General features: G+C 52.3%; 9 protein-coding genes across 9 annotated transcripts; 6 read left to right on the top strand and 3 right to left on the bottom strand.

Moving 5' to 3' along the window:
* Positions 1-79: 79 nt before the first annotated feature.
* On the bottom strand, positions 80-3,530 carry CONPUDRAFT_152009 (uncharacterized protein; the record flags this gene model as incomplete). Its single annotated transcript, XM_007768675.1, has 9 exons — positions 80-210; positions 425-1,194; positions 1,244-1,337; positions 1,596-1,873; positions 2,041-2,186; positions 2,238-2,406; positions 2,456-2,634; positions 2,681-3,373; positions 3,423-3,530. 9 exons carry the CDS (start codon positions 3,528-3,530, stop codon positions 80-82), a joined length of 2,568 nt encoding a protein of 855 aa, XP_007766865.1.
* A 2,001-nt stretch (positions 3,531-5,531) lies between these two features.
* CONPUDRAFT_71610 (uncharacterized protein) lies at positions 5,532-8,971 on the top strand (the record flags this gene model as incomplete). Its single annotated transcript, XM_007768253.1, has 8 exons — positions 5,532-5,903; positions 5,962-6,266; positions 6,364-6,492; positions 6,553-6,662; positions 6,697-7,799; positions 7,962-8,174; positions 8,259-8,678; positions 8,720-8,971. The coding sequence occupies 8 exons, from the start codon at positions 5,532-5,534 to the stop codon at positions 8,969-8,971; spliced, it is 2,904 nt and encodes a 967-aa protein (XP_007766443.1).
* Positions 8,972-9,518: 547 nt separating this feature from the next.
* CONPUDRAFT_71609 (uncharacterized protein) lies at positions 9,519-11,629 on the bottom strand (the record flags this gene model as incomplete). The annotated part of the gene is made up of 7 exons (XM_007768252.1): positions 9,519-10,063; positions 10,133-10,324; positions 10,371-10,709; positions 10,759-10,857; positions 10,904-10,970; positions 11,006-11,374; positions 11,516-11,629. The coding sequence occupies 7 exons, from the start codon at positions 11,627-11,629 to the stop codon at positions 9,519-9,521; spliced, it is 1,725 nt and encodes a 574-aa protein (XP_007766442.1).
* Positions 11,630-11,816: 187 nt separating this feature from the next.
* CONPUDRAFT_71608 (uncharacterized protein) lies at positions 11,817-13,636 on the top strand (the record flags this gene model as incomplete). The annotated part of the gene is made up of 8 exons (XM_007768251.1): positions 11,817-11,831; positions 11,882-12,280; positions 12,346-12,438; positions 12,463-12,507; positions 12,557-13,054; positions 13,101-13,370; positions 13,470-13,487; positions 13,541-13,636. 8 exons carry the CDS (start codon positions 11,817-11,819, stop codon positions 13,634-13,636), a joined length of 1,434 nt encoding a protein of 477 aa, XP_007766441.1.
* Positions 13,637-15,166: 1,530 nt separating this feature from the next.
* CONPUDRAFT_52729 (uncharacterized protein) lies at positions 15,167-15,553 on the top strand (the record flags this gene model as incomplete). The annotated part of the gene is made up of 1 exon (XM_007768168.1): positions 15,167-15,553. One exon carries the CDS (start codon positions 15,167-15,169, stop codon positions 15,551-15,553), a length of 387 nt encoding a protein of 128 aa, XP_007766358.1.
* Positions 15,554-16,098: 545 nt separating this feature from the next.
* On the top strand, positions 16,099-16,305 carry CONPUDRAFT_19255 (uncharacterized protein; the record flags this gene model as incomplete). Its single annotated transcript, XM_007768079.2, has 1 exon — positions 16,099-16,305. A coding segment is annotated over one exon (207 nt), but the record flags the coding sequence as incomplete, so codon positions are not given.
* Positions 16,306-16,354: 49 nt separating this feature from the next.
* CONPUDRAFT_164002 (uncharacterized protein) lies at positions 16,355-18,444 on the bottom strand (the record flags this gene model as incomplete). Its single annotated transcript, XM_007768674.1, has 3 exons — positions 16,355-17,687; positions 17,738-18,381; positions 18,430-18,444. The coding sequence occupies 3 exons, from the start codon at positions 18,442-18,444 to the stop codon at positions 16,481-16,483; spliced, it is 1,866 nt and encodes a 621-aa protein (XP_007766864.1). The 3' UTR covers positions 16,355-16,480.
* Positions 18,445-18,808: 364 nt separating this feature from the next.
* Positions 18,809-19,440, top strand: CONPUDRAFT_152004 (ribosomal protein S13; the record flags this gene model as incomplete). The annotated part of the gene is made up of 4 exons (XM_007768673.1): positions 18,809-18,847; positions 18,903-19,036; positions 19,084-19,337; positions 19,397-19,440. 4 exons carry the CDS (start codon positions 18,809-18,811, stop codon positions 19,438-19,440), a joined length of 471 nt encoding a protein of 156 aa, XP_007766863.1.
* A 4,767-nt stretch (positions 19,441-24,207) lies between these two features.
* Positions 24,208-25,298, top strand: CONPUDRAFT_121241 (uncharacterized protein; the record flags this gene model as incomplete). The annotated part of the gene is made up of 4 exons (XM_007768672.1): positions 24,208-24,616; positions 24,677-24,937; positions 24,998-25,121; positions 25,170-25,298. The coding sequence occupies 4 exons, from the start codon at positions 24,208-24,210 to the stop codon at positions 25,198-25,200; spliced, it is 825 nt and encodes a 274-aa protein (XP_007766862.1). The 3' UTR covers positions 25,201-25,298.
* Positions 25,299-25,378: the final 80 nt, after the last annotated feature.

Genomic DNA, 25,378 nt, shown 5'->3' with positions numbered 1-25,378 from the left:
CAGCAAGTGACGCGGCAGAGACTGCCTGCCGCTTTGCCCAGGCAGCGTGACCACACCGATGCCCATTGGGGGCATTTAATCAGTCCCGCCAGATATCCGCTTGGTGATCAAACTCGCGCGGAATCCAGTCCATCTCATGACGCAAGATCGTCAGCTCTTCAACAGCACGATCACGTCGGCAGCGTGCTTTCATCCAATGTTGGCGAGCATCTGTGGATCGCTTTCATCAGAATATGTGATCAGGCAGTCGGGGAGAGCCACGGAGAGTTATAGCGGCAGGGAACATGAGCTGGCGCACTATCATTCTCTGCTGCTGATCAAGTTCAATGGGAAGTGGATCGGCAGGATGTCCTGCCGACCAGGTCGCGCACCGGCAGGAATACAAACAAAGGTGTAAGCAGACCAGTGAATGGAATGGACTCACATTCATTCAGGAGGGTTTTCCCTTTCTCTCCACCTAGCTTGAGCTGAACATCAATCTGCCATATCCACGACAGTCCCAAGTACTGTAAACCTCTTTCCGAAGGGTCCAACAGGGATGTGCGACTGGTGAGATCTTCTGGTTTCATCTCTTCATAATCAGACAAGCTATTTACGTCCTCCGACAGCGCGAGCATGGCCTGCCGCGCATGGTTGTAATAGAGGCGATGGAGATTCACTTGCACTGTCTGACTGCTCACTTGGTCGCGCGCGGCAGCAGCCAGGCGCTGACTCTTGCGTGCCGGACAAATGCGCTTATGGTACAGGACGGACTGCCACGTGATGTGGCTGTGTACTTTCCCAATAGCATCATTTGCTTGCCCTCTTTGCAGACGAAGCTCCATTTTGACCAGGTGATCCAACCCGTGCCTCCGGCAGCGTGCATGGCCGAATGCAGACGGCAAGCCTATGGTACGTTTTTCCGGGTCAATGTGGGCTTCCTCAGCGAGATCATCAAGGATATGCTTGTCGTTGTCGTCATTCTCTGCCATGAAGTCGTCATCCTCAGGGACGTCATTTTTGTCGCTCGCGATGGGTAGCACCACCGTATCACCATGGATGTCGGAAATAAGTAAACTTCCCATGTGCTTTGGAGCTTCTTGGGTCACCCAATCGAGGTCCTTCGCGAGCTGCCGACGCTCGCGCTGAATGGTTTGGAAATCAGCGGACCTGCCGGACTTGTCAAACCGACGGACCAGCGCTTGAATCTTAATTCTACGAGGTTTTCAGTTATCGGCACCACCTAGGAGCGGCAGCCACTCACTGTCTTTGCTCAACTTCAATCCCGCCGTTCAGCCAGCGGATCCGCTCGCCGTTCTGTTTGCTTCTTCTTGCCTTTTTCATCAATTTCGTCTCTTCTTCAGCACGCGTCAGCAATTTGCTAACTTCAATGTCGAAAATGTCATTTGCGTTGACATTTAACTTTCTGGTTTGATAAGCAATATCGACTGCCTGGCCCCACTCCTTGGTAGCGGCAGCTGAACAAACTTTGTGCAATTTTGCAAAAGCCTTGTCCGCTTCTCAAAAGCGCGCCAGGGTAGTAATCCAGGTTTTGCAGGTTGCGTCCACTGTATCAAGTGTCAGTCAAGTTCATTCAAGTCAACAGGAAGCCCCACCTATCCCTGCGTTTTTCATCTCGTTGTCGTCCCTCATGTGGTTATTGATGACATCGTGATGCGGTTCAGTGGCCATGTGCCGGGCACTGTTGGCGAGCTCATTCATTGCCGGCCAACGGGATTTGATGGTATCCCCGACCGCGTTGCCGGCGCCTTTGATAAACAGCGGCAAGTACCGAGCGACGCACTTGTCTTGGTGCCCGTGAACGTGGAATTGTCCGATGGCAGGGATGACCTCAAGGCCTTCGGGGACCTCAAGATGGGGGCTTTGCTTGACTCTAGAGAAAAAGTGGACGAAATATTGACACATAATGTCGTAGAAAAATATGACTGCCACGAGCCGAGTAGCCCAGAAAAAGGCACCGGTACTTGAGCAATCCATGGGAGCTTGCCTCAAATACAAAGCCAATTAGCAAGGGCCAGTTTCGGAAGCAGGGCCACTTACTGTTCCCCTCGTTCAAAATTGACCCCTGAATTCGGCACCCAACAAGCATGCTGTGAGCAGACAATGGCGCCGATGCCTGTAACCTTGAGATGGTTGCGTTTGACAAAGCTGTTGTTGACTGCTTTGTGATCATTGCACGTCGACCGCTTCGAAAACAATCAGTATGTCCAGGCGCATAAATAGTGGGGATACCATACCGTTGGTGTTTCTTTCGCCGTTGCAATATGAGCAGCAAACTTATCCTGTTTCACCATGTACTCCAAGCCATCTGGCAGGCCGACATCATTTTCTGGGTGTTTCATATTGTAGTTTTGCTGCTTGAAGTTTCCGTCCATCACAAGCTGCCAGAAGTATACCCAACGTGGCCTACATCAAGAATCAGACCTGCCACTTCCCAAAATGAACCGCGCCTTACATGAAATCCTTCCAATCTGCTGGGAGATTGACACCAGGCTGGGGGCATGCCACACAAAACGACGCGAGCGAGCCACACACCTTCTCCTTCTCTCGCTCGCCGTATCCATGTCCATACTTTTTCTGTGCTTTTAGACATGTCCACTGCCGAGCACACCTTGCCAACTCGCGGTAGCGGTCCTGCCGATCCATCAGCCAGGGCAAGCTCCGGCAGCAAATCACTTACAGGAACATCATGAGGGCAAACTAGATTTGTAAGCCTTGCCAGCCTTCTGAAATAACCATATGCGGCGACCTTGTTCTCGACATTCGACAAGAGGAAATTGTCCAAGACACTGAATGTAAAAGCGGTCTGCGGGCGTCCTTGGGATGCTGGGTAAAGTCGCAGCGCCATTAATTGTTCAGGGAGCGGAAGGGCATGCGGACAGTTGCACCACGTAACTGGCAATTCATGAACACCTGTTATGTCAACGACGGTGAGCAACTGGGCTCTGCATCCCCCGCCAGACCCGTGGGGTTGGTGCCATCCATCTGCCCCTGCCTCTGCCGCCTCCAGTTCTGCATCGGCAGTTTCGCAAATGGAAATACTGCCACCCACGGCAGAACTATCAATTGCGCGCGGGCAAATATCACCACCGTGGCCCATGTACAAGCGTATTCCCAATGCAGCTGCTGGCGCTGCCTGCCAGTGACCAGCTCGCCACTCCTCGAAGGAATGAAAGGGCAACCGACTGTGTTCCTGCCGCATACAGCCAATGCATCGTTCGGGGGTCCCAAAACACGTAAGACATCGCCATGTTGCCGAGTCGGTATTGCAGGCCGGGCAAGCTTCCTGGTTGAGACAGGCTTCGCTGTCCAGCAGGAGCTTGAGATATTTTCCTGCCACTCGAAGCCACCGGCGCATAAACTCTCCCTGCAGCTAAGTGAGTTTCAGCATGGCAAGTTCCTAGCATGCGTATCTTACGTACCCATGCCTGCGTCCTCTTCCTCTTCGGTGTTATCTCCTTGACAAAATCCTCGATGAATATGGTCTCAGACTGCGCTGGATACGATGGGATTGATTGTTCCCTTGACATTGACTTTGGTGTTGTGTTTTGAACAGAAGTTTTCATTCTCATTTTTTTGTGGAGAGTGTAAGAATGCTCCTTGCCGCCAATGATTTGTTTCTTTGAAGTCATCATGGTGTACCGTTCCTTGGCTTTCGCCTGCTTGTGTGGAATGGCTCGCGCCATGGTTCAGGTATTGGGAGGAAGATGGAAATTTTTATAAGCTGTCTTAATCCCACGCAGTGCAGCACCGGCTTTGTCTGACACCCTCGGCAAAGGACGGAAGCAAGGCGGTGATGCCTTCTTCTTTTGGATGGATTAAGGCACGTCGGTTATGATACCAAAACACCATTTCCTGCACTGCCGGAGTACTGCCGTTGTATTGATGTTGCCGCCGGCTCTATTTTTAGACTTGCTCTTTAGACTTGCGATCGGCAAGGTAGCTCTGGATCAATAACGGTCCATTGGTCCTTCAATAACCCGCGTAGATTAGGTTTGTTCCATAAACTCTACTACTTTAATGACATCGCTGTTCAAACTGAGCTTGCTGCCGATCTTGATCCCTTCCCAAGGACACCATTGAGTGCAGCTAAGATAGGCAGATAGCCAACCAGGGCCAGCCATGAATGATGCAGCATGTGCGTGCAACAAAGTAAGACAGATAGCACATCAGACAATCAACATCCTGGTCTTGCCAAGAGCCCCTTGCTTGAAACCTATTTGATGTTGTAAAAGCAATTGTTACTAGCTTCAAGGAATAGGATGATGATGGAATGCAACTGTGCATTGTCAACTGACAATCCGGGTTTTGTCACCATCCTATTCCTTGAAAGGTATTAAGTAAGTTTCAAGGAAAAGATTTATGACGAAACCCGGATTGTCAGTTGGCAATGCACAGTTGCATCATGCATCATCCTATTCCTTGAAAGATATCAAGTGAGTTTCAAGGAAAAGATTTATGACGAAACCCGGATTGTCAGTTGGCAATGCACAGTCGCATCATGCATCATCCTATTCCTTGAAAGATATCAAGTGAGTTTCAAGGAAAAGATTTATGAGGAAACCCGGATTGTCAGTTGACAATGCACAGTCGCATCATGCATCATCCTATTCCTTGAAAGAACTCGATTATGTTTGAAGGGAAACATTGATGATGGATACAAACAAATGCAAGGCCTGACACAAATCCTGTTAGGCAGACGACAGTGGAAAGGGTCTTGATCAAGATCAGTGACAATGTCGTCATGCAGACACCGCGCATCAGCATTCAGGAAATGGGCAGCACAGAAAGTGCACTCGATGTCCTCTATCTACCACAAATGTGGCCCATATGCAAAGTGTCATGCATCAAATGTAAAGAGGCCAAATATTGGGAGAAATGGCAAGCCGTGCATGACAATGCTTACCGCTGCCGCCATCTGCTGTTGAGGAACATCCTGCCGCCCACACAGTATCTTTTGCGGAAGGTATTATTGTGAAGTATTACGGCGTGATATGACATTAACGGATAGTTACCGTGACGGAATACTTGTTTTGTGCCCTTCCAAGCTTTGATGACAAGAATGATGCCGGCCTTTAGCTCTGCTGGGCCTGCCGGCTCATATTTAACGCGGTCGCATTCCACCAACCTGCCCCGCATTCATCACTGTGAATGCACCGTGTCATGAGCGTGAGGGGGGTGCCGTATATAATGGCTGCCAACTAATGGTACTTTGCAGCCCCTGACCTGAAAGACCCGCAGGGGAATGAGAGTATTAACGCCGTGCCTAATGTGTCAATGCCCACATGAACGCCATAACTCAATGCCTTGCATATGAATGGCATATTAACACATTGACGAAGGCATGGAACATATATAGAGTAGTTTAACAATGTTCTCCGCCCGCAAACACGCATGAACGACGTTAAGGCTTGCCCCGGAGTAACACGCATGGGTTGCAACCCTGCATTTCCACGTGACTGTGTTTTTTACTCAACAAACTGTCGTGTCTTGTCTTTGTTTCCACCACGGTGTCTGTGCCACGCTCTGCCATGTCAGATGCAGAAACCATTGACAGTCAGGTTGACTTCTTCACCAAACACGCCAAGAAATCCACCAAGAAGAAGAAGCAGCGCGGCAAGGCTAGCAAGGCTAGTAAGGCTGGCACAGGCCACAAAGCCAAGCGCGACACGGTCAAGGGCCCCGCAGGCAAGGGCAGCGGAGGCAAATCCAGCGGGTCGTCAACAAAGGTGTTCTTCATTGATGACAATGACGGATATGTCTTAACGCCGCATCTCAAGGGCTGGAAGGAGGCCACCAAGAAGTCTGATGCGGCAGCGAAGCAGGCTTTGCTCAACATGGCAACTGCTGACCTATTAGAGGGTAACGAAGATGATGACGTCAATGAAGGTGATGCTCGGGAGGTGGGGTTATTTTTATCTCTTCTTGGTCATCTAGCTGATGGATTATTGAATATCCTAGGCGGTTGAAGACTGGTTAAACATTCGCAGTCGACCTAAGCGAAAGCCTGGCAAGAGTTACACTGCCTGGGCATTAATTGATCATATTTATGGGCCGAAGATTAAAGCCCGCCTACCAAAGCTATGGAAGCAGCTTCATCCTGACAAGCCCCTGCCGACACCAGACAAGCTGAACGGCAACATGGGATTGTGGAGTCAAGCGCGGTCACTGGTTAAGAAGAAGCTCACCAAGAAAGAGAAAGCAATGCTCCAGGTGCTTGCGGATGACTGGAACGAGAAAGGAGCACCTGGAGATGTCAAGTTTCAGTGAGCGTTATTTATATTGGCATACCCTGCAAAGCACAAACTGCTGTTCATATATGTCGCCATGTATTTTGGCACCATGACTAACACTTCACTGCAGGCACTGGCGCAAGGGATACGCCAAATTTCAGAGAGATGTCGTCAGGGTCGGCAAGGAGTGGTACGGAGCTGACATTTTGATGTTCTCTGGCACGCGGGAGCCAGGGAAAAAGGAACCAGAGCTGAGCTGGTGCGGCAGTTAAAATCCGCTGTCTTTGTTCCGAACACTGATCCAGTCTCGTGATATCAGCTCTGAAGCCTATGTCTCGGGCCCGGCAACATTTTTGGGTTGGTCAGGGCAGCATTACTATGAGCTCCCCGTGTGGGATGACTGGTGTGCCTTCCAGTCCCTTACCCAAGGTGCGCCTTTTCACTCAATTAAATATGACGGCAGCTGAGGTTGCTGCAGAGGAACGTGTGGCAGAGTTGCGGAGTAAAGGGAAAATACGTCCATCCAAGGACACACCGCCTCCTATTAAACGCCTTCCTGATGGATACCCAGTCATTCCAAAGCCTCAGACCCTTGCCGTGCCTGTGCAAAAACAATTCCGCCATACACTCAATGCAGTTTTCTCATATCAACTAGGACAATTGGGTGGGCGTGACACTGTGCCTTGGGGTGCCGTCCGTGACCGTTTTGGGGATCATTTTGACACAAAATATTTCCCAACCAATAAGTGGGGATTTATCCGCGACCCGTCCAAGATGAGTGCGAAGACATGCCGTACCCTTCTCGCCCACTGGAGGGTCAACCAAAAAGTGCACAAGCACCCTGTTCGATTTCAGCAGTCATTCATCAACGAGCGATTGGGTGCTGGGGACGGCAACATGGGAGTGGAGGATGAAGTGAATACCTGCGGTGCCGGAGCTGGCATAAAGGGAGGAAAACGCGGTCAGGCCTCAAACAATGAAGACGACCAGGACGAGGATGACAATGACAAAGAGGATGACAACGAAGGCGGCGAAGAAGATGGGAGCAACAAAAAAGGGGATGATGAAGATGAGGACAATGAAGACGAGGACAATGAAGACGGGGACGATGGAGATGGGGACAATGAAGACGGGGACGATGAAGACAAGGACAATGAAGACGAGGACAATGAAGACGAGGACAATGAAGACGTGGACAACAAAGACAAGGAAGACGACAATGACCAAGAGGACGCCGCAGATAAAGGAAGCTCCACCGAAGAAGGCACTGACGATGAAGGCGCTGCCGATGAAGACGAGGCAAAAGAGCGCAATGTAGACGAAGACGGGGTCGATCAAGATGAAGTAAATGAGGACACAGACGAGGACGTCGCGGAACAAGGGGAGGGCGGAGCAGGACATGAGCCCGGCAGCGATGATTGCCAAGCGGCAGACGTGGAAGGTGCTGCTGATGGAGGTCACCCTCTCGTGCAGGGCACCGATATGGAAGTAGAATTGATATTTGACAGTGATGATGATAGCGATGACGAAGACGAAATCAATCGTCAGCTGGCTGTGATATCCACGGTATGATTTTTATTCCCCAAAAGAAGCCGTTGTTGACAGTCCGGCAGGGAAGCTTTGGAAGAGAGGAGGACGCTTCGCTCGTCAGTGCCTCTGTCAGGTCACGTCCAATGGTGGATCCGTTCCATATTTCTACCTTGAGGCCTACTGAAATCGCGTCCACAGCCCCGTCAAGCAAATCTCTCAAATGCCCCGCCGCATTATGTTGACACGTGGACACCTCCGGCAACACCTCCAAGTCATGCTACAGACAGTGATGGAGCCGACATGTCCGATTTGGAATTTCCTGATCTAGGATTTGACGTGAATGCCATCCTCCTTGACACAGATGAGAGCGATGCCCCGCTCCGCCTCAGCAACTTTGAAGATGAGGCGCCCGTAAGCAGACACAGGCTTGTCGGTGCTGCGCGAATGGTTGGTCCCTGCCGCTGGTTGCATGCTCAGGCGCTGATATGATGATAGCGCCCCCGTCAAGCTGTAGTCGCAGATGACAGCGACGAAGAGCTCGTGCCAGCCCGAGTACGAGCTAGGTGTCAGCCTACAAGTGAAGAGGATCCAATGGTGCTGGCCCCATCGCGGTTCAAGCGTCGCCCATCAGCAACGCCAATGAGTTCGCCACCGCCACGTCTAAGAAAACCTAGCGAGAAGCTGAAAGCGTCTCTCAACACGAAGACCTTGGAGGCCGATGACAGCCTGTCTGAATCCGCCTGTCGAAAGGGTGCTAGGAGAACCAAGGCTACAGGAAGTGGTGAAGCTGTCAGAGCTGACATTGCTGCGAGGGTCTCGGCAGCGGCATCCAAGCCACCCATGGCAGCATCAAAGCCCCTCTGCAAGCAGCGAAGGGGCAAGCTCGCGTCCCGATGGATAAGCAAGGAGCCAGAGGTGCGAGGCCATCAGGCCGCGACCAGCTCCCACCGAGCCAGCTGTTAGCACGGGAACATGGAGTCAAAAAGAAAAGGAAGCGTGAGGGTGAAGATGTGCTGCCGACAAGGCCAGCGAAAAAGACCATTAACAGAGATAAAAACAGCGCAAACGTAGGAAGAGAACCGCGTTCAAATAGTGGACGCAAAAATAGCAAGGCCAAGACCAAGTACACACAACATTCATCGGCAGCAAGGTCGGCAGAGGGTCAGAAGCAAAAGCAGTCACAACAACATGGAAAGGGGAAGGGGTAGTTATAGTCACATCAATAACATATCTCGGCGCACATGCCCATTCCTCATATTCATTAGCAAGTCGAGAAAGGTCTTCTATCAAGGGTCTAGGAGTCATGCTTAGTGCGCCTAGGCGAGCGCTGAATTCACGTCAGAATGAATGGGACCGAATTGATGATAAGGCAGATGTGGAGGAGGACGTGCCGCTCCGGAGGCCATGAGGGGCCTGGCAGAGAACACCGAGGGTCGGAATACGATTCCTGATACGAGTTCTGACAAACGGACATCGTTGGAGACTTATGCCGAATTGCAAGTTGTGTTTTGTCGAGCAGGTTCTCACCGAGAAATCATTCAATCCACCCATAGAAATCACTCAATCCACTTTTAGAAATCACTCAATCCACCCTTAGAAACAGACGGAGCTGAATGCTTATCCTCGGCAGAGGTGCCGAATGTTCACCAGCGAAAGTGGACAGGCGAGGGGGTAGGCATAGTCACATTGATAATATACAAATGATCTCGGGTTGTTACATGCTTTGGGGGGGGGGCATTCTCTACCTGCATCCACCTAGTTGCGGGGCTTGCCTTTGCCCTTGCCCTTGCCCTCCCCTGCGTCCTCCTTCTCGATGTGCATGTTGCGCGTGCCGCGGGTCACGGCATCAAGATGGCCCATGAGGTCTAGGCCTCGGGTGGCATTCGCCAACGTCTCCGTGTCCCACCCGCCCCAGTTCTGCGCCCAGAACACAGGAAACATGGTCCATAGCAGTTCCCGGGAGCGCTCAAGGGTGGACAGGATCTCGAGCATTGCCGACTCGGCGTGCTCATGATGCCTGGTCATGAGGCGGTCGCAGACATGTCTCACGATCATGTCCAATAAAAAGGCTGCCTGCGACTCCTTGGGCTGGGACAAGAGGAGTTCCAGGATCAACACGCAAAATTCTGGAGTAGTCACATCGTTAGGACGGATCGCGTCAACGAGGGGTGGGCGGGGCCACCCCGTGGGAACCCACGAGGGGCAGCTCCACCTGGTGTAGCCTGCCGCTGGATCGGGTGGGCTGCCGGAGGCGTTGGGCTCAGCAGCCTCTTCATCAGAGGGCAGGACTGGCACTCCACCTGATCACGCGGGCAAGACAAGTAATATCAGTTACTGAAACGTGTTCAATGAATCCAAAAAGGACTCACCAGGAGGGATCTCGTAAGCATTTGGATTGGCCGCTGGATGCCCACCAACGTTGCGGATTATGAGGTTCAGCACGTCAATACGCTCTCTGGTGAAGCCGACCCACGGAGCGCCCTGCTGTGCACCTTTAAATGTCCCGTTGCCGTTGACGTATGGCGCGTCATGTTGATGTTGGGTCCGGGACAGGAGTTGTTCTGCCAGTTAGAGAGTGCATATGGTAAGAGGAATTATGTGACGCACCTGACATACTGTGAGCAGCGTTTGCGGTGGTCTGCTCTTGCACTTGGTTCATGGTGCTCTGTACTCCTTGCGCTGCTGCGCCCATGTCAACATCGTGTTCGTTGTCGCTGCCGTTGCCACCATCGCTGCCGTTACCGTCGCTGCCGATCAAATCCAATATGTTCGATGGGTCGCGATCAGCCAAAGGATGGTTGTCGTCATCTTCCTCATCCTGGTTGTCGTCATCTTCACCCTCATCCTCCTCCGACGCTGTGTATGTCAGAGTCCTGCTGATGCCGAACGTGGGGGTGGACTCACAGCCAAAATCAAGATCCATGACAGAAATGGGCGCAGTGTCATCTATCTTCCTTGTTAGCTCCATTGAAGTCCATCGAAGGGAAACCATCACCTTGTTCATCCACTTGGTTCTCCTCATCATCTGCCGAGCCACCCAGCGATATCTCCTTCTTGCCATTGTCGGCGTCATCGCCACCATCGACTGCATGAGCTGCTCATAAAAATGTTTGAACTAGTAAGTCAAGCAAAGTGCTAACCTTGAATTGCAGCTGCCGATGGGGTCCCTGCCGCTGGGGCGTCCGAGGCAGAACCTGAGTGGTGAGGCTGTTTGACGTGTCATTGGTGCGATGATGACTTACTTTGGCTCTGGGGTAACAGATCTTCGACTGCCGATTGTCAGTGATGAGGAATAGTGCTGCTGAAGGCCGCGTACTATTGGGAAGATCCAGCTTGTTGACTAGTTCATCGTAGGCGGGATCGTGGTATTCATCCTCAGATCTGTTCTTGGGAGCTTCATCGTTGTCAGACCCATCATCATCGCAGTAATCTAGCGTGTCATCAGCAAAAACCTCTTGACATTGATGAGTACTCTCACCCCAGCTTCCCTTTGCTGCCGAGGCGCTCGACTCTGCTGCTGGAGCTCCTTCGTAATCCTCGGGAAACACTTTCTTCAAGTCTGCCTTCTTTCCTCGTCTTTTTGGTGCCATTCCAAGAGATGTTGGCCGATGCTTCGCGAGGGAAATGATCAGTATCGAACACGCCGCTGTGATAAGCACTTTGTGGCTGAGTAAACAAATACAAACATCATGAGGGCCACTGTTCCCCAAAATAGACAAGCCCCCGCGATCATCTGTGATAACTCAACTCACGTCTCTGTTCTGCTCTTGTCCTTCCTGCATCTCGAGTATGGCTGGAAAACAAACATCTCTCCCCAATACCTCATCGGCAGCATGCTCGGCAGAGGAGCCCGTGCTGTCCCCCATCTGGGTCGTCAAAGACAAGGTCATGAGGCTCCCAGCCGACTTTGTTCCCGACTGGAACGAGCTCGACTTTCGTCAACCCGATCACGTTCAGCATATTGTCGATATTCAGGAAGCGCGGTGGGCGGCAGTCTATATGAAGGGAACAAGTCCGGAGATGACCAAGATGAGGAAATGATTTCTTGCGAAAATGAACGAGGAATATGTGAGTCGGCCCATGAATGGGCACCGCATACAAATTTTAACATTGCCCAGCAAACCCAGGAGGTCTTCCTCAAGGAAATCATGAAGAGGACAAGAGGAAACCCTGGATGGAAGCTTCGACCGTACACCACGGGTGTTATCTTGACCAAGTTGAACATATGGGCGGATAATTGGACGACAACGGATTTTCCTTCGAGGATCGCCAAGCACATAGAGCCGTGCCCCAATCCCATGGTCTGTACCTTCAAGCTGTGGTGGAACGAGCCGCCCTTTGATAAAGGGCCGGCTGTCTATGGTTTGGGCTCAAGGCCGATGGTACGTGGGCATCGTGAGCACGGTGCTGCCGCTGACCGGCAGCAGGACGATGTCCAAATCCCGGATCCTTCGGACGAAGAAGAAGAGGCTCCGCGCAGGCCCAAGAAGCCATCCGTGAAGGCCAAAGACGTTGAGGTGAGCCATAATACTCATAAATGTGTGATCTATGAGCACTGATAGAGTGCCGGTGTGCCCGACAGGGTGACGTTGAGATGAGGGCAGTGTCTGACGAGGAGAGCGAGGGAGTGCGCCCACGGGAGGTACGGAAAGGACAGTGTTTGAAGGAACCTGAGGTGCGTACGTTGGCTAACAAATAGGCAGCAACTGACAATTCCAAGTCTGAATCTGCCAGCACTGCCAAGGTGCGTTCCACCCCCCCCTGTTGCCCTGCTGATGCTAACAAGGGCTCAGGCGCCGTCGGCAGCCCCTGCCCAGCAGGCACCCTTGACGTTGGGCGGAAAGTCCTCGAAGAAAACTGCCAAGAAGGCCCCCCCTCCTGGTGCCTCTTCCAAGGCAGGAAGTGATGCCAGCACTGACGCCACGGCCCTGGAAGACGACACGCCAGCTGCCCCGGCAAAGGCCACCAAGACCAAGAAGCAAGGTGCGGCATCGCAGCCAGAAGACGCTTCACCCTCTGCATTGGCAGGGGGGAAGTCAACGGCAGGCAGCGCCAAAGCTACCCAGGCAGCAACATCTGGGAAGGACAAAGGGAAGGCTGCCGCTCCGGTGACGTCGAACGCCGCCTCGAACCTTTTCGACGAACCGGTGCCCGATGTCCAATTGACCACACCTGCCTCTTCGCCTTTGATGGATCCACCCCGTGGAGGATCCGCTATTCCCATACAGCCTGTAGGCAACTTGGCCCCTCCCATCAGCACCTGGGGCCCACCCGACCCCAAGAGAATGAAGGTGCGTCACAGTGTGGCAGTGATGGTGTTGGCTCAAACATCGGCAGGATGCCGCAACCACTGCCGGTGAGCACTTACCCCCCGATTACCCGTTCCCCAAATTGCGTGTGCCAAAGCGGACGCCAGGTCCTGTCAGAGTCGATTACGAGGAGCGCATGCTCCTGGCGTCAACTGCCATGATGGAGTTCATCAGGGATTCGAAACCTGAAGTCAAAAAGGCAACGAACTCAGTTGCGGCTATGGCGGAGAAGGTCAATCTTATTTATGACATGCTGAAGACGTTGGTGCCGCCTGCCGCTGAGGCTGGCTCGGCAGAGGTGAGCTCAGCGAGTTCAGCAAGTAAGTCGCCTGCCACTCCCCCGGGGCTTGCTAAAACATATAAATTAATCACTTCCCGAATGGGAATGGTTTGGCAGGCCGAAAGCATTGACGCGGTAAGGCTGACATTTTGGGCATCATCACTGCCGTTCGTTGACATTGCTGGCAGGGTGCCAACCCGGTCCCTGCCGATGAGGGCATTCTTCGTGATATATCTCCAGTCGATCTAGTCTCCGATACACACGCAGTGAACGAATCCACGTAGTGTCAATGATACAACCATTTTGTTTTGCATGTATGTCGCTCTGTCTGAATATAAACACCTTTTGCTTCTCGTGCGTGTTACAGAATGTTAAGAATTTGGGGTGCGCAGCTAATGTATTTGTGTACTATTCTTGACCCCTGCCGGGACTAAGCATTTAGCCACATCCGTTTCTAAGGGTGGATTGAGTGATTTCCAATGGCGGATTGAGTGAGGTCTTGGTAACAACCTGCTCCATAAAACACGGCTTGCAATTTGACATAAGTCTCCGATGATGTCCATTCATCAGGACTCATATCAGGTGTTGTATTCCGATCCTCGGTGTTCTCCACCAGGCCCTGCATGGCCTCATGGTCGGCAACATCCTCCTGCACACCTTCCTTCCTATCATTTCAGCCCCATTCATTCTGAGGTGAATTTAACGCACGCCTAGCAAAGATAACCAATACTTGGAGGCCTTTGATGCGGAACCTATCTCAATTTGGCATTTTCTTGCCAACGCTATCGCTGCCGAATCCCTGCCGACCATGCTGCCGGTGACCCCTTCGGTCACATTTGATCTTTTCCTCTGCTTTACCTCCAAATAATGGCTGTGTCCTGCATTAGAGCTGCACGGCTCCGTGAATCATCTATGCGGCTGGTCTGGCAGGCAGGATATCTGCAACCGCAAGCTTACTTCTGCAGCTTATGTCAACAATGTGCATGGTATATTGTGATTTTCTGTTATTAGGGGCGCAATTGCATCCAATCCTTGCGCCCCTGCCGGTCTCCTGCTTGCTTGGTCTTCCACTCTGCCGGGGCATATGCCTGCGCCCTCGCTGTCAGATATTTGAATGGATGACGATGCGGTGGTTCCCATGCTATGACGATCGCTGCTGGTGGGTTCGCTTCTCCCTGCTCCGTGGTGCCGCCTCCTGCCGGCCTTTATTTTAGCCAATGCACTCGACAGGAAGTTGTCAGCTGCGGCGCCGCTCCTAATGCTACGAGCAGTTTGAGTACGGCACGCAGACCAAGCGCATCCGGCAGCCAGCATCTAATCAACGCACCGTCGGCTGACACGGTGCCATCGAACTTCTAGTTATCATATGTGCCATTGGTTCCAAAGTATATTGTTCAACATGGCTGTCGGCTGACACGAGGATGCTCAAGCATCGGCCGACGCGAGGAACTCGAGCGTGTATATTGCGCATATTGTATCACAGTTATTGTAAACTATACTACATCCAAACGTCGGCCGGCGCGAGGTTGCTCGACCACCGGCCGACGTCCGCTCAGTCGAGATTCTCGGATCCATAACATGTCCGCTATGCCGAGGTACTCATCGTTTTTTACCTGCAGGCACTGTGGCAGGAGGTTGATGCAACCACAATTTGCTACTGTTGGTGAAAGGCCGACATCTTGCCTCCTCTGGAAACAGCAGCAGAAGCAGCAGCGGTACCATCCCTCCCAGTCCATGCACTTATTGACAACAACTCCAGCTCACACGTGGACCCCATCACCCATGCAGAGGAGCTGTTTGAAGATGCGGTTGACATGATTGAGGCCCGTGGTGTGTTACATAAGTGCAACCATCTCACGCTCACCGAACTCCTCAACCCAGTTGATGAATACCACACCATGAGCAACATCATGGATGACAATATCTTCGCAGCGGTAATGAGGGCAGAGGAGGCTCAAGAGAACATGGAAAGCACAGGAACTGATGATGTTGATGATGAAAATGATGCTGTCGAGGATTATCCCAAGGCTCAAGAGGTGATTCAGGCCTCAGGCCTCATTGGTAAGTACATTGCAGCATTAGACAATCCCATAGCGTGGAGACTGGAGTCTCTCCTTGGGGGACTGAACTGCGGGCTTCACCTTGAAGCAACATCAAAGCTAAAGGACACAAGACTAACAGATTACTTCAAATGTACATAGTTCATATAGTCTAGTATAGAAAGGGTCGATAATCTGCCTCATTATTTGAACGCGATTTTTAGCCCCTATCTTTTCGACATTCTCTCTAATGGCATAGTATTTCTAAAGGCATACCCTGGAGGCTTTCCCGAGGGGTATGCCTTTAGAGGGAATCGACTGTACTGGCTTTGGCCTGCCTTGGCTTGGCCTGAAACCTGGCTTGGCTCGGCCTGGCTTTGGCTTCTAGGCCAGGCCAAGAACAACACTAGCTGAGACAGTCACTTGAAGTGACTGTCTCAGCCTGCCCAAGAGTCACACGTAGTGTGTGACAGTGACACTCGCGCGACGCGAACTGTTTTCTTGTGTGGAACAAACTCGAGCTCGACGCGCCACCTTGTGTCTGACGAACCCGAGGAAATCATCATCATCCTTCAATGCCTCGCATCCTCCTTCGACTCTTGCCCATTGCTCGACGCCCCGTCGTTGCAGCGCCTCGCCACATCCCCCGTGTCCAATTCTTCCTTCAACCGCGGCCTACCACACTTCTCCACAGTCGACCGCTTGCGCCTCCGACAATCCTCCCCTTGGCCGCTTCATCACCCATTCTTCACGCCGTATTCCAGAAGAGATATGCGAGTAGAGGAAGTGAATATCAACCATCCCAACGCAAGCGCAAACGCAAGCATGGCTTTCTGGCTCGGAAGAGAACCGCCAGTGGCAGGAGAATCCTCATGAGACGGAGAGCTAAAGGGCGCAGCACCCTCAGCCATTGAGTTCTTTGGGCATGGTGCGTGTCTTGGAATGGTCTTTTTCATAAAGAAGCTCGGTTTGACGTACGAAAGCAGACTACAGCAATGATTTAGCCTACGTTATCCCTCATATCCTAGATCCCCGCACCAAGCAAACTATGAAAGCAATGGCATTAAATAGACCGGTCAAGCTATATATTCAGTTGATGTCAATCTCTTCAAGTGTCCGCCTCGCTGAGTCGTCCGACTGATCTATAAGGATAAGTGGTTTAGATGGACCACCACGTCCTTTCGGAAGATACAGGTGAGGCGGCGGGAGCGGCGTCGAGGGAGTGAACTGGAAACCCTGTTGGATGGATGTCAGAAGCTCCGTAATGGGTGTCTTGGCGGTGATAGAGCAAGGAGTGAGTTTCGGCGAGGCGGGCAGAGGTATAGCGGCCGGTCCTTTTGGCGTTTCGGGAATAGGTGAGGGCGGGAGAGGAATGGCGGCAGCTGCTGCCACGTCTGGCTTCGGAAGTGAATTCGTAGCTGGGACCTTAGACGACGCACTCTTCGTTGGGGGTGCAGGCTTGCCGGGAACTATACCTCTACTCTTAGGCTGAACGGCCAACGGCTTAGTTGGTTTGCCTGGTTGCGATTGACCCCAGGCCGGTTTAACTTTTGCAGCGGGCGCCTTGCCATGATCCTCTTTGACCACATTTTGACGCATCGCTGCCGACTTTGTAGGATTGGTGGCACTTCGCGGTCTGGTTGCTGCAGGCTTCTTTTGATCCTCTGCATTTGGCACTCGCGAGGTTTCTTGTGCGCCCGCCGAGCTACTTTCGTTCTGCCTCTCTTTAACTTCGCGAACGACGGCAGGTGCGGGATCAGGTGTTGGTAACGGAACCCGCCGTGCGCCGCCTCCCGTACGTGCTTTCGCCTCCGCTGTGAGGGTTGGCTGAGAGGTGTGTCTGAGGGCCTCTGGACGCCGTGGTCCTTGCTGCGAGCGAGTCGCTCCAGTCAGCTTCTGGTGAATATCTGCAGGTTTCGCCCTGCCCAGCTGACTAGCAGGTCGGGTTGGTGGTCTTCGTGCAGGCTGCTGGTTCGATGTGGATGGTTGTGGCGTGACCCGACCGGACATGACTGAAGCAGGGCGGGATGGCGGGGCGCTCCTGGCTGGTTTGGATGGACCGGGATGAGGTGCAATAGCGTCCTTTACCCGCTGGGGACCGCTCGGTACATCCGCACCGGCAGATCGGGGTAAAGACTGCATCGCAGTCGCGGATGGCTTAGACTTCATGGAGTCATGAGAGGAGAGGGACTTGATAGGAGGCTTGATAGGTCTGCCGGATACAGACTTCCCGTCCGCTGGGGCTATGGAGATATCTAGATATTTCCTGACCACAGGCGTCAAGGGAGCAACGAAACTGGTGGAGGTGAGCTTCGACCACCAAGTGGGAAGGAGGTATAGACGAACCCTGCCACACGGCCAGGCATCAGCGCCTTATAGGCCTCGAAAACCTTCTTGCTGACTTTGCGGATGTCAGAGTTTGCATCTCGAGCGGTCGCTTTGATGACCTCTTCGACCAACTTTGCACGTGCATCTTTCTCGATGTCGGGTGGATTGAAGCAGTTCAAGCAGCTCAACACGCCCTCTATGGCAGTGAGACGAAGGGAGATGGACTTGTTTTTTACAGCGTCCGCGAGGTAGGTGAGAATGATGGGCAGTTGAGTGTTTTCGATGATTGTTACGATGCAGGCTTTGGCTCTCGTTGTGAAGACCTTGTTGGTGCGGGAGCATACGTTCAGCAGTGTGGGTAGGAAAATGGGGAGGAGTGAATCAAATGCGGAGCTGAGTCCGGCTGCGAGTGTGGTGACCAACTCGATGGCAGCACCAGAGAGCCTACTTCTCTCCGAGCAGATAGCAGAGCTGAGTGGTCGAGAAAGCGACCGCATAGCGTTGGTCAACTCGGCTGGGTACTCGCAGCCGCCTTGGTTGCAGAGAGCCGTCAGGTGGCTGATTCCGCCTGCAATGGCATCCCACGACTCTTCAGTCTCTGCAAGACACACTTTGGTCCGCACAGAGTTGACCTCCGCGGCGACTGAGGACGGCGACGAGCACTGGCGCACTAGTAAGCAAACAGTTGTGGATTTTTGTTAACACCATACCTGAATCTTGCGCATTGTGTTTTGCAGAGAAACGCAGCAGATGAGAGACGGACGACAGTCACCGAACTTGGAGCGCGGTCGAACGGAACAACCGCGACGCGTGCGCGTGTAAAGCCACGTGACTTTTGCCGCGGACAATGCCGTCAAAATGAAGCTCCGACGTCCAACGCCAGTGCCCCAGGAGGGTCGAGCTCGCCGTCTGAAGCGTTCCCGAGGCCAAATCATCAAGGTGAGCACACTCGGATCTATGCCTGGATATCGTATCCACCCCGTCATGCTGCTCCCGAACATGTCACCTTTGTCTTGCCGGCCAGCTTGCGATGGATCATCCTGCCAGTCGTGGATGTAGGCGCTAACTTTTATCTCTAGGCAAGTCACCATGTCTCTCGTCGTCCCCGAGCAGCACCAGCAATTTCAAGTGTGTTGCCTTTGTCTTCTGTCTGTACCCTCATTCTCATGGTTGCATTCCCCAGCACATTCTCCGTCTTCTCAACACCAATGTTGACGGCAAGCGCAAAATCATGTACGCCCTGACTGAGATCAAGGGTGTTGGTCGCCGGTATTCCAACCTTGTATGCAAGAAGGCCGATGTCGATCTCAACAAGCGGTGCGTAGCCGGTCTACTTTGTCGATTACCATCCTCATGTCATGCAGTGCTGGTGAACTGAACTCGGATGAGCTCGAGCGGATCGTTACCATCATCCAAAACCCCACTCAATACAAAATCCCCACTTGGTTCCTCAACAGACAGAAGGACATTGTGGACGGCAAAAACTCGCAGATATTGTCCAACGGTGTCGACTCGAAGCTCCGTGATGATCTGGAGCGGTTGAAGAAGATCCGTGCTCACCGTGGTCTCCGGCATTACTGGGGCCTCCGGGTCCGTGGTCAGCACACCAAGACCACCGGTGCGTGCCCTTTCATGCTCTGTGACTGGATGCGGCTTACAATTTACTTTGTGTGCTAGGTCGTCGCGGGAAGACTGTCGGTGTGTCGAAGAAGCGTGGTTAGATGGGTTAGCACTATTATTCCGACTACTGCATTTCTCTATGGCATCGAAGTTATGATCCAAACACATGTGCAATATGCTCGCAATGACCATGCTTTGCCTTGCCTGGCATTGTACACTCCAACTACTGAGATGGTAACGCTGCATCAGAGCGTGATGGCAATCCTTTCGAGGGAAGGCAGTTTGAGCACGCGCATGCAGACGATATATGCATGCGAACGGAAACCGTTGGGAAAGTCATGTTAAGCGAGCACCCACATGTTAATTATGTATGTCCTACTAATTAGGGGCTGGCAATCTGTGTTCTCTAAATCGGACGACGGCGAACCGACGTCTCTCTTCCCCGGTCAGATTCATCCGCGTCCCTCCAACTTTTGACTGGACAAAGCCCCATGTCCGTCACGCCTGGAAAGTTGCGCTCATCAGGTATTCCTCCTCCCGGCAGGTCGGTCAGTGGCATCCCAACTCCTGGTCGATATCGTTCTCCCTCTAGCAGTGCGAACTCCGCTGCAGCAGAATCCGACAGCGAGTATGCATCTCGTGCGTTCGCCGATGCCATAAAGGCAAATGATCCCGCCCAGCATCGCGCCGTCTCTGCTAGTGCGATCTCATTGAATCTTTCTCCAACTCGTGGCCCTGTTCCCTTGCCATCTGGTCGCCGCTCCGTCACAGGTCGCCCCACCTCTGCTACCTCCTCAGCTTCAGCTGGCCAGACACGCGCTAAGCAGCCTCGTCCTCCCAGTCGTCAGTCCGAGGTACACGTGAGGAGCACTAGTCGTTCTAGTCGTTCTTTTGAAGAGGGCGATACTGTCCGCATCGAATCCCTTGGTTTCGAAGGCGCACTCAGATACTTGGGCGAGATCGATGGCAAACCGGGCCTTTGGGCAGGAGTCGAGCTTTCTGGGGGCTTTGCAGGGAAAGGAAAGAATAATGGCTCGGTCAATGGGTGAGTGACCATTGACCATTGTGACGATATTGGGACGAGACCCTGTGTCATGTTCATCCCACCGGAAAGCTGTCTCTTAAGAGAATCCTAACTCTACCCTTCACAGTAAATCGTATTTTTCATGCCCACCCAATTGCGGTGTTTTCGTCGCTACTACCAAACTTTCTACTCCAACCCTACAGTCGCAGTATCGACCTCCTTCCGCTGCCTCCTCCCGCAGTGGGCGCGTAACGCCTTCTTACAGTGGCAGAGTCACTCCTTCAAATCCATTCGCTGGGCGTATTACACCAAGCGTTACCCCTTCATCAAGAGCAAAGCCTAGAATATCATCAGGCACCAAATTACCTTCGACGCGCACCCCAGGCAAATCCGACGGAGAAAGTCAGATCGCGTCAGGTTCTCGCGCCTCCAAGTATGTTGGATTAACGGCAAAGCAACTTCGTGTCACCAACTCCCCTGCTGCCGGCAATAGGACTCCTGAGCGTAATCTCCGCTCGCCCTCATCTCCATCTCCTTCGCGACCAGCGAGATTGGACTACTCCCCCTTCAACACCCCTCGGGCTCCGTCCACCTCTCGAGTATCTTTCCCTGGCGGCGGAAGTCGACCCTCCATCAACACCCCCCGTCCCCGCGTACCGAGTTCAGTGGCAATGCCACCTCCACCTTCACCTGGGCGCATGTCAACATCTGACATGAGCGAAAGAGAATCCTCGCCGTCTAGAGGTCTTCTTTTCCCGTCCACTGATCTGGTGGCTAGTGGCCAAGCCCTCCAGAATAAAATCAACTCCCTTCTTTCGTCGCATTCGCCAAGCATCCGTGACACTCACGTAACAGATTCAAGACCTTCGTCAGTTGCATCCCTTGGGTTATCTTCCACCGCAGATGATCACCTTCTTCAAGCACATAATGACGCTCTCACTCGTATTTCTGAACTAGAGGCGGAGATTGCTACTTTAAGAGAAACTAATACCGTTCCCGATAATCAACTCGAAGTGCAAAAAGCTACTTCTGAGCGAGACGAGGCTCTGACGCAAGTGGCTGATCTCGAGACCGACTTACGCGCATCCCAGCAAGCCTCTAGCGAATTGGAGTCTAAGATACAAACGCTGGAGACAGCTGCGCAACAGTCCGCCTCAGAACTGGACCAAATCAAAGCTGAGTACGAGGCTCGAGTAACAGACCTCCAAAACAAGGTGGAGGCAGGCGAATCTTTGTCCAAAAGTCTCAAGGAGGTAGTTGACGAGAAGGAAGGTGCCGAACAAGAGCACGAGTCTTTGCTCAAGGCCAAGAATTCGGAAATTGAGCTTCTTGAGGCTCGCGTCCAGAAACTCACACAAGAATTCGAACAGGAGAGGAAAGAGCTAGATGCGCAAATAGACGAGCTCCGGCATGCCGGCCAAGTATGAACCTTGTCGCGTCATTCCCGCTCCTTGCTTAATTGATTTTCTCATAGGAAACCATTGCACTGTACGAAGAGCGCTTGAGCGAAGCCGATGCGGTCAAGTATGAACTCGAAGATCGCATAGTCTTCCTGGAAGATCAAGCTACGAAAGCTGCTATCCCCTTATCTCCGCGAGAAGCGCTCCAGCGCGCAACGTCTGCGGCTGAGATCGACAACGAAGCCCTTCGGGAGCAGGTCCAGCATCTTCAGAAGAGGATATCCTCATTAGAGGACTCACTGGAAGACGCTCAAGCATTTGCCGAAAGAGAAGAGGCTGCGATGGAGGAGCGCTTAAAGCGTTACCGGGAGAAGGAAGAAAGCATGCGGAACGAGCTCAATGAAGGCAAGAAAGCCGTCGACGACGTCCTCAAAGCGGAAGGGGCTGCGAAGGCCCGTGTTGAGGAAGTGGAAGAAGCACTTCGTGAAAGCACCTTGGCACTTGAGAATGCTAGGGCGGAAATCGAGGCACTTAGGTCTGATGCAGCCGTGAGTACCCACACCCCTGTGACCCAAAAATCTAAACTGAATTTTTATATGCAGGCAGCCGACGTCGCCGCCGCAGAGCGGGAAGGCACCGAGGGACAGCGCTCGGAAGAGCTATCCGGTGAAGCAACCCGCCTACAGGCCGAGGTCGATCGTCTCCAGATCCTTCTGCAAGAAGCAGAGAACGCAAGCGCTAGAGCCGCTGAACACCTTGACTCTGATAGCGAGGTACGGATATATGTTCTGTCGAGCAATTATGTGCTTAACTATACATGTTTAGAGTGACTGGAGAGCAAGATATGAGGAAGAGCATGAGTCCGTGCTAATGCTCCAAAAATCCTTGGACGAGACATCAACTGAGTTGGAGACGACGCGAAAGAAACTCAACCGAGACACGCCCATAGGGGCCAGGGATGAGTCAACCTTGGCCAGTCCTACATCTCCACAGCATGATCCCGCCGAGATTACAGGCTTCAAGTAAATCTCCGTCACCTTTACTGGCGGGAGCTCAGTACTGACCTACCTGTCTCCAAGACATATTGTGCAGGACTTGCAGAAAGAAAACTCCGTGCTAAGCCAGCGGAGTAAACTGCTAGAGTCTGAAAATCGTTTGCTGATGTCAGAGACAGACCAACTACGACAAGTACGAGTATTCTGTTGTCCTCTGGAAGCATATCCCTGAACCTCCCTCCAGGAACTTAAGGCCCTTGAAGAGAATATCGAACAGAGCCTTCTCCGCGAAGAGGAAGCCTTGGATTTCTCCCATTCCTCTAGTGGAACACATGGCATTACTGACAAGCAGAAGGCCCAGTTTGAGGTATGAGTCTTTGACTGGTGTAGCTATTCTCATCTCACTGAGGATTCTCCAGAGCGAGATGCATGAGCTTCGACAGCGGTTGGTAGATGCTGAGATGAAGAATGAGAAACTGTCAAAGAACGTGAGTGCGAGACAAGTATGGACACTGCGCCTGCTCAAGTTGTTTCTAGCTCAACAGAGAGATTAGCGAACTGGAAGCTCTGATCGAGTCAAAGGTATGTTTGGAACATCCTAGTAGTTGCTTGGGGTGTGCTGACGAAAGGATTCGCAGATATACCGCGAAGTATGTATGTGCAATGCTCGACTGCTTCTGAGCTGACTAGACTGCACTTTATAGGAAGAGCTCGAGCAAGAAGTGGAGCGACTGAACACTGAGCTCGTCGGTGGACGATCGAAGGGCGGAAAGGGTAGTCTTGCATCTCCAGCAGCGCCTCGGCCCAGTAAAGCGTTGACAACGACGGGGATGTCGCCTCACACAAAGAAGAGGGAGGAGTCGGAGGAAGTGTGCGAGATCTGCGAACGACCTGGACACGACATTTTCACGTGCGACCTGCTGCAAGAAGGAACGACGTCGCAAGGGAACGGGCTCATCCGAGGGCAAACGCCAAGGAAAACATCGGACCCATCCGATCTGTTTTGCGAGGACTGTGAAAGTCACGGCCACGTAGCCGCGGATTGTCCGCACTCGATGGATGTGTTCTAGTACTTGATTGCTGTCATAACATGGCAAGGTATTGAGCGTTGGATGGATATATATTATTATAATAATGGACAAAATAGTGGAAAACTTGGATGCAAGTACGTACTCGCGTGTACATACGCATGCGCACATTATACACTCAAATTTGAATTGTTTTACATGCCCTTGTCGTTAGGAATGGTTGGGAAGACGGCCCAGAAGACTGCTGATAGGCGCTTCGGTTGCCTTTTGTGGGTGGACCACCGACACGTCGATGACGCAGTGTACTCGTGACGTCACTGCGATCACCTACAAAAAGGTGGTGGCTCAGTGCCCTCAAGGGCGAGTCTGGTCAGTTTCCCCCTCAACAAATAAATCAACCATATTTCTCGCATTCTCAGCCATGTCCTACGCAGCAGCAGCAGCAAGCAATGCAAGTCCCCTCTCCGATCAGGCTCGTCTTTCATTATATACTATCATCCATATTCTCTTTTCTCACATTTCACATATCATACAGCCCCACCCAGACCCTGCCCTTCTTACTACACCAGCAGACGTAGCGAGACCTTCCAACGTCGCTGATGACACCGCAAAAGTGAACGTCGTGTCTGCCGACTTCAAGCAGAACCCCGCCACCCTCACTTCTGAGGCACTTATTCCGGAGGATCGAGACCTTCCAAACAGGTCTAGGGGAAGGAGATCGAGGCCCAATCAGCGTCTCCAAGAAGCCGAGGCTGAAGGCATTTATCTCTGGAACACCTTCAAAACCTACCTCTTCCAACCTGGTGTTGCGGGCGGACTCGTTGGTTTAGGTCCGTCACCTTGATCTAACGGTTAGGACACGATCTGATTATGAGCTTGCTTTTACCCAGTCAACGTTGGCCTTCTTTCTTCAGCTGGTTATCACTTTTACACAGATCCCCAGCTACGTCGAGACTCCAAGATAATTAGTTCTACAATAGCTGGCGCAATTGCGATCCTCGGTGCAGAGGGATACGCGGTTGAGAAGTATCGCCAAACCGAGCGCGGCCAGGCGGAGGAGAAGAGGGTTCGTGAAGAGGGTGCGTCGATTGTCAAGGACATCTATGGAACCATCGCCCGCCCGGGCGTAATGGGTGGCATGCTTGGTCTTGGTGAGCCTTCCGCCGCTGCGTGCACCGAAAATCAGGTTAGCTGATAGCCATGTTTGACAGTTAATACGGCAATCCTCGGCGCAGTCGGATACTATGGCTACACAAACTGGGACCGCCCTCGGTGGGACCGGAACGTCGTGTCTGCTATCTCTGTGGGCTTATTTTCCTTGACGGCTGTAGAAGGGTAAGAGCTACTGTGCTTGGATTGTGCATGCATTGACATTGGATCCAGCTATATTGCAGACAGCTATAGGAAGCACTGAAGGATGGAAATGAGGGGTCGTGGACTTTTTTGTTAGAAGTCATATAAATCTGGGACTGTCGATGTATGATACAGAAATAATAATACTTCAATGATCCATTATCTAAGCGTTGTCGGGGGTTAAAAATGCGGGATGGACCGACAACCCAAATTTTTGATTAGGTGTGAGGGTGGCCTAA

Source organism: Coniophora puteana (genome assembly GCF_000271625.1).
Source record: "Coniophora puteana RWD-64-598 SS2 unplaced genomic scaffold CONPUscaffold_4, whole genome shotgun sequence".
Taxonomy (NCBI): Eukaryota; Fungi; Basidiomycota; class Agaricomycetes; order Boletales; family Coniophoraceae; genus Coniophora; species Coniophora puteana.
This window is presented reverse-complemented; position numbering and strand designations above follow the sequence as displayed.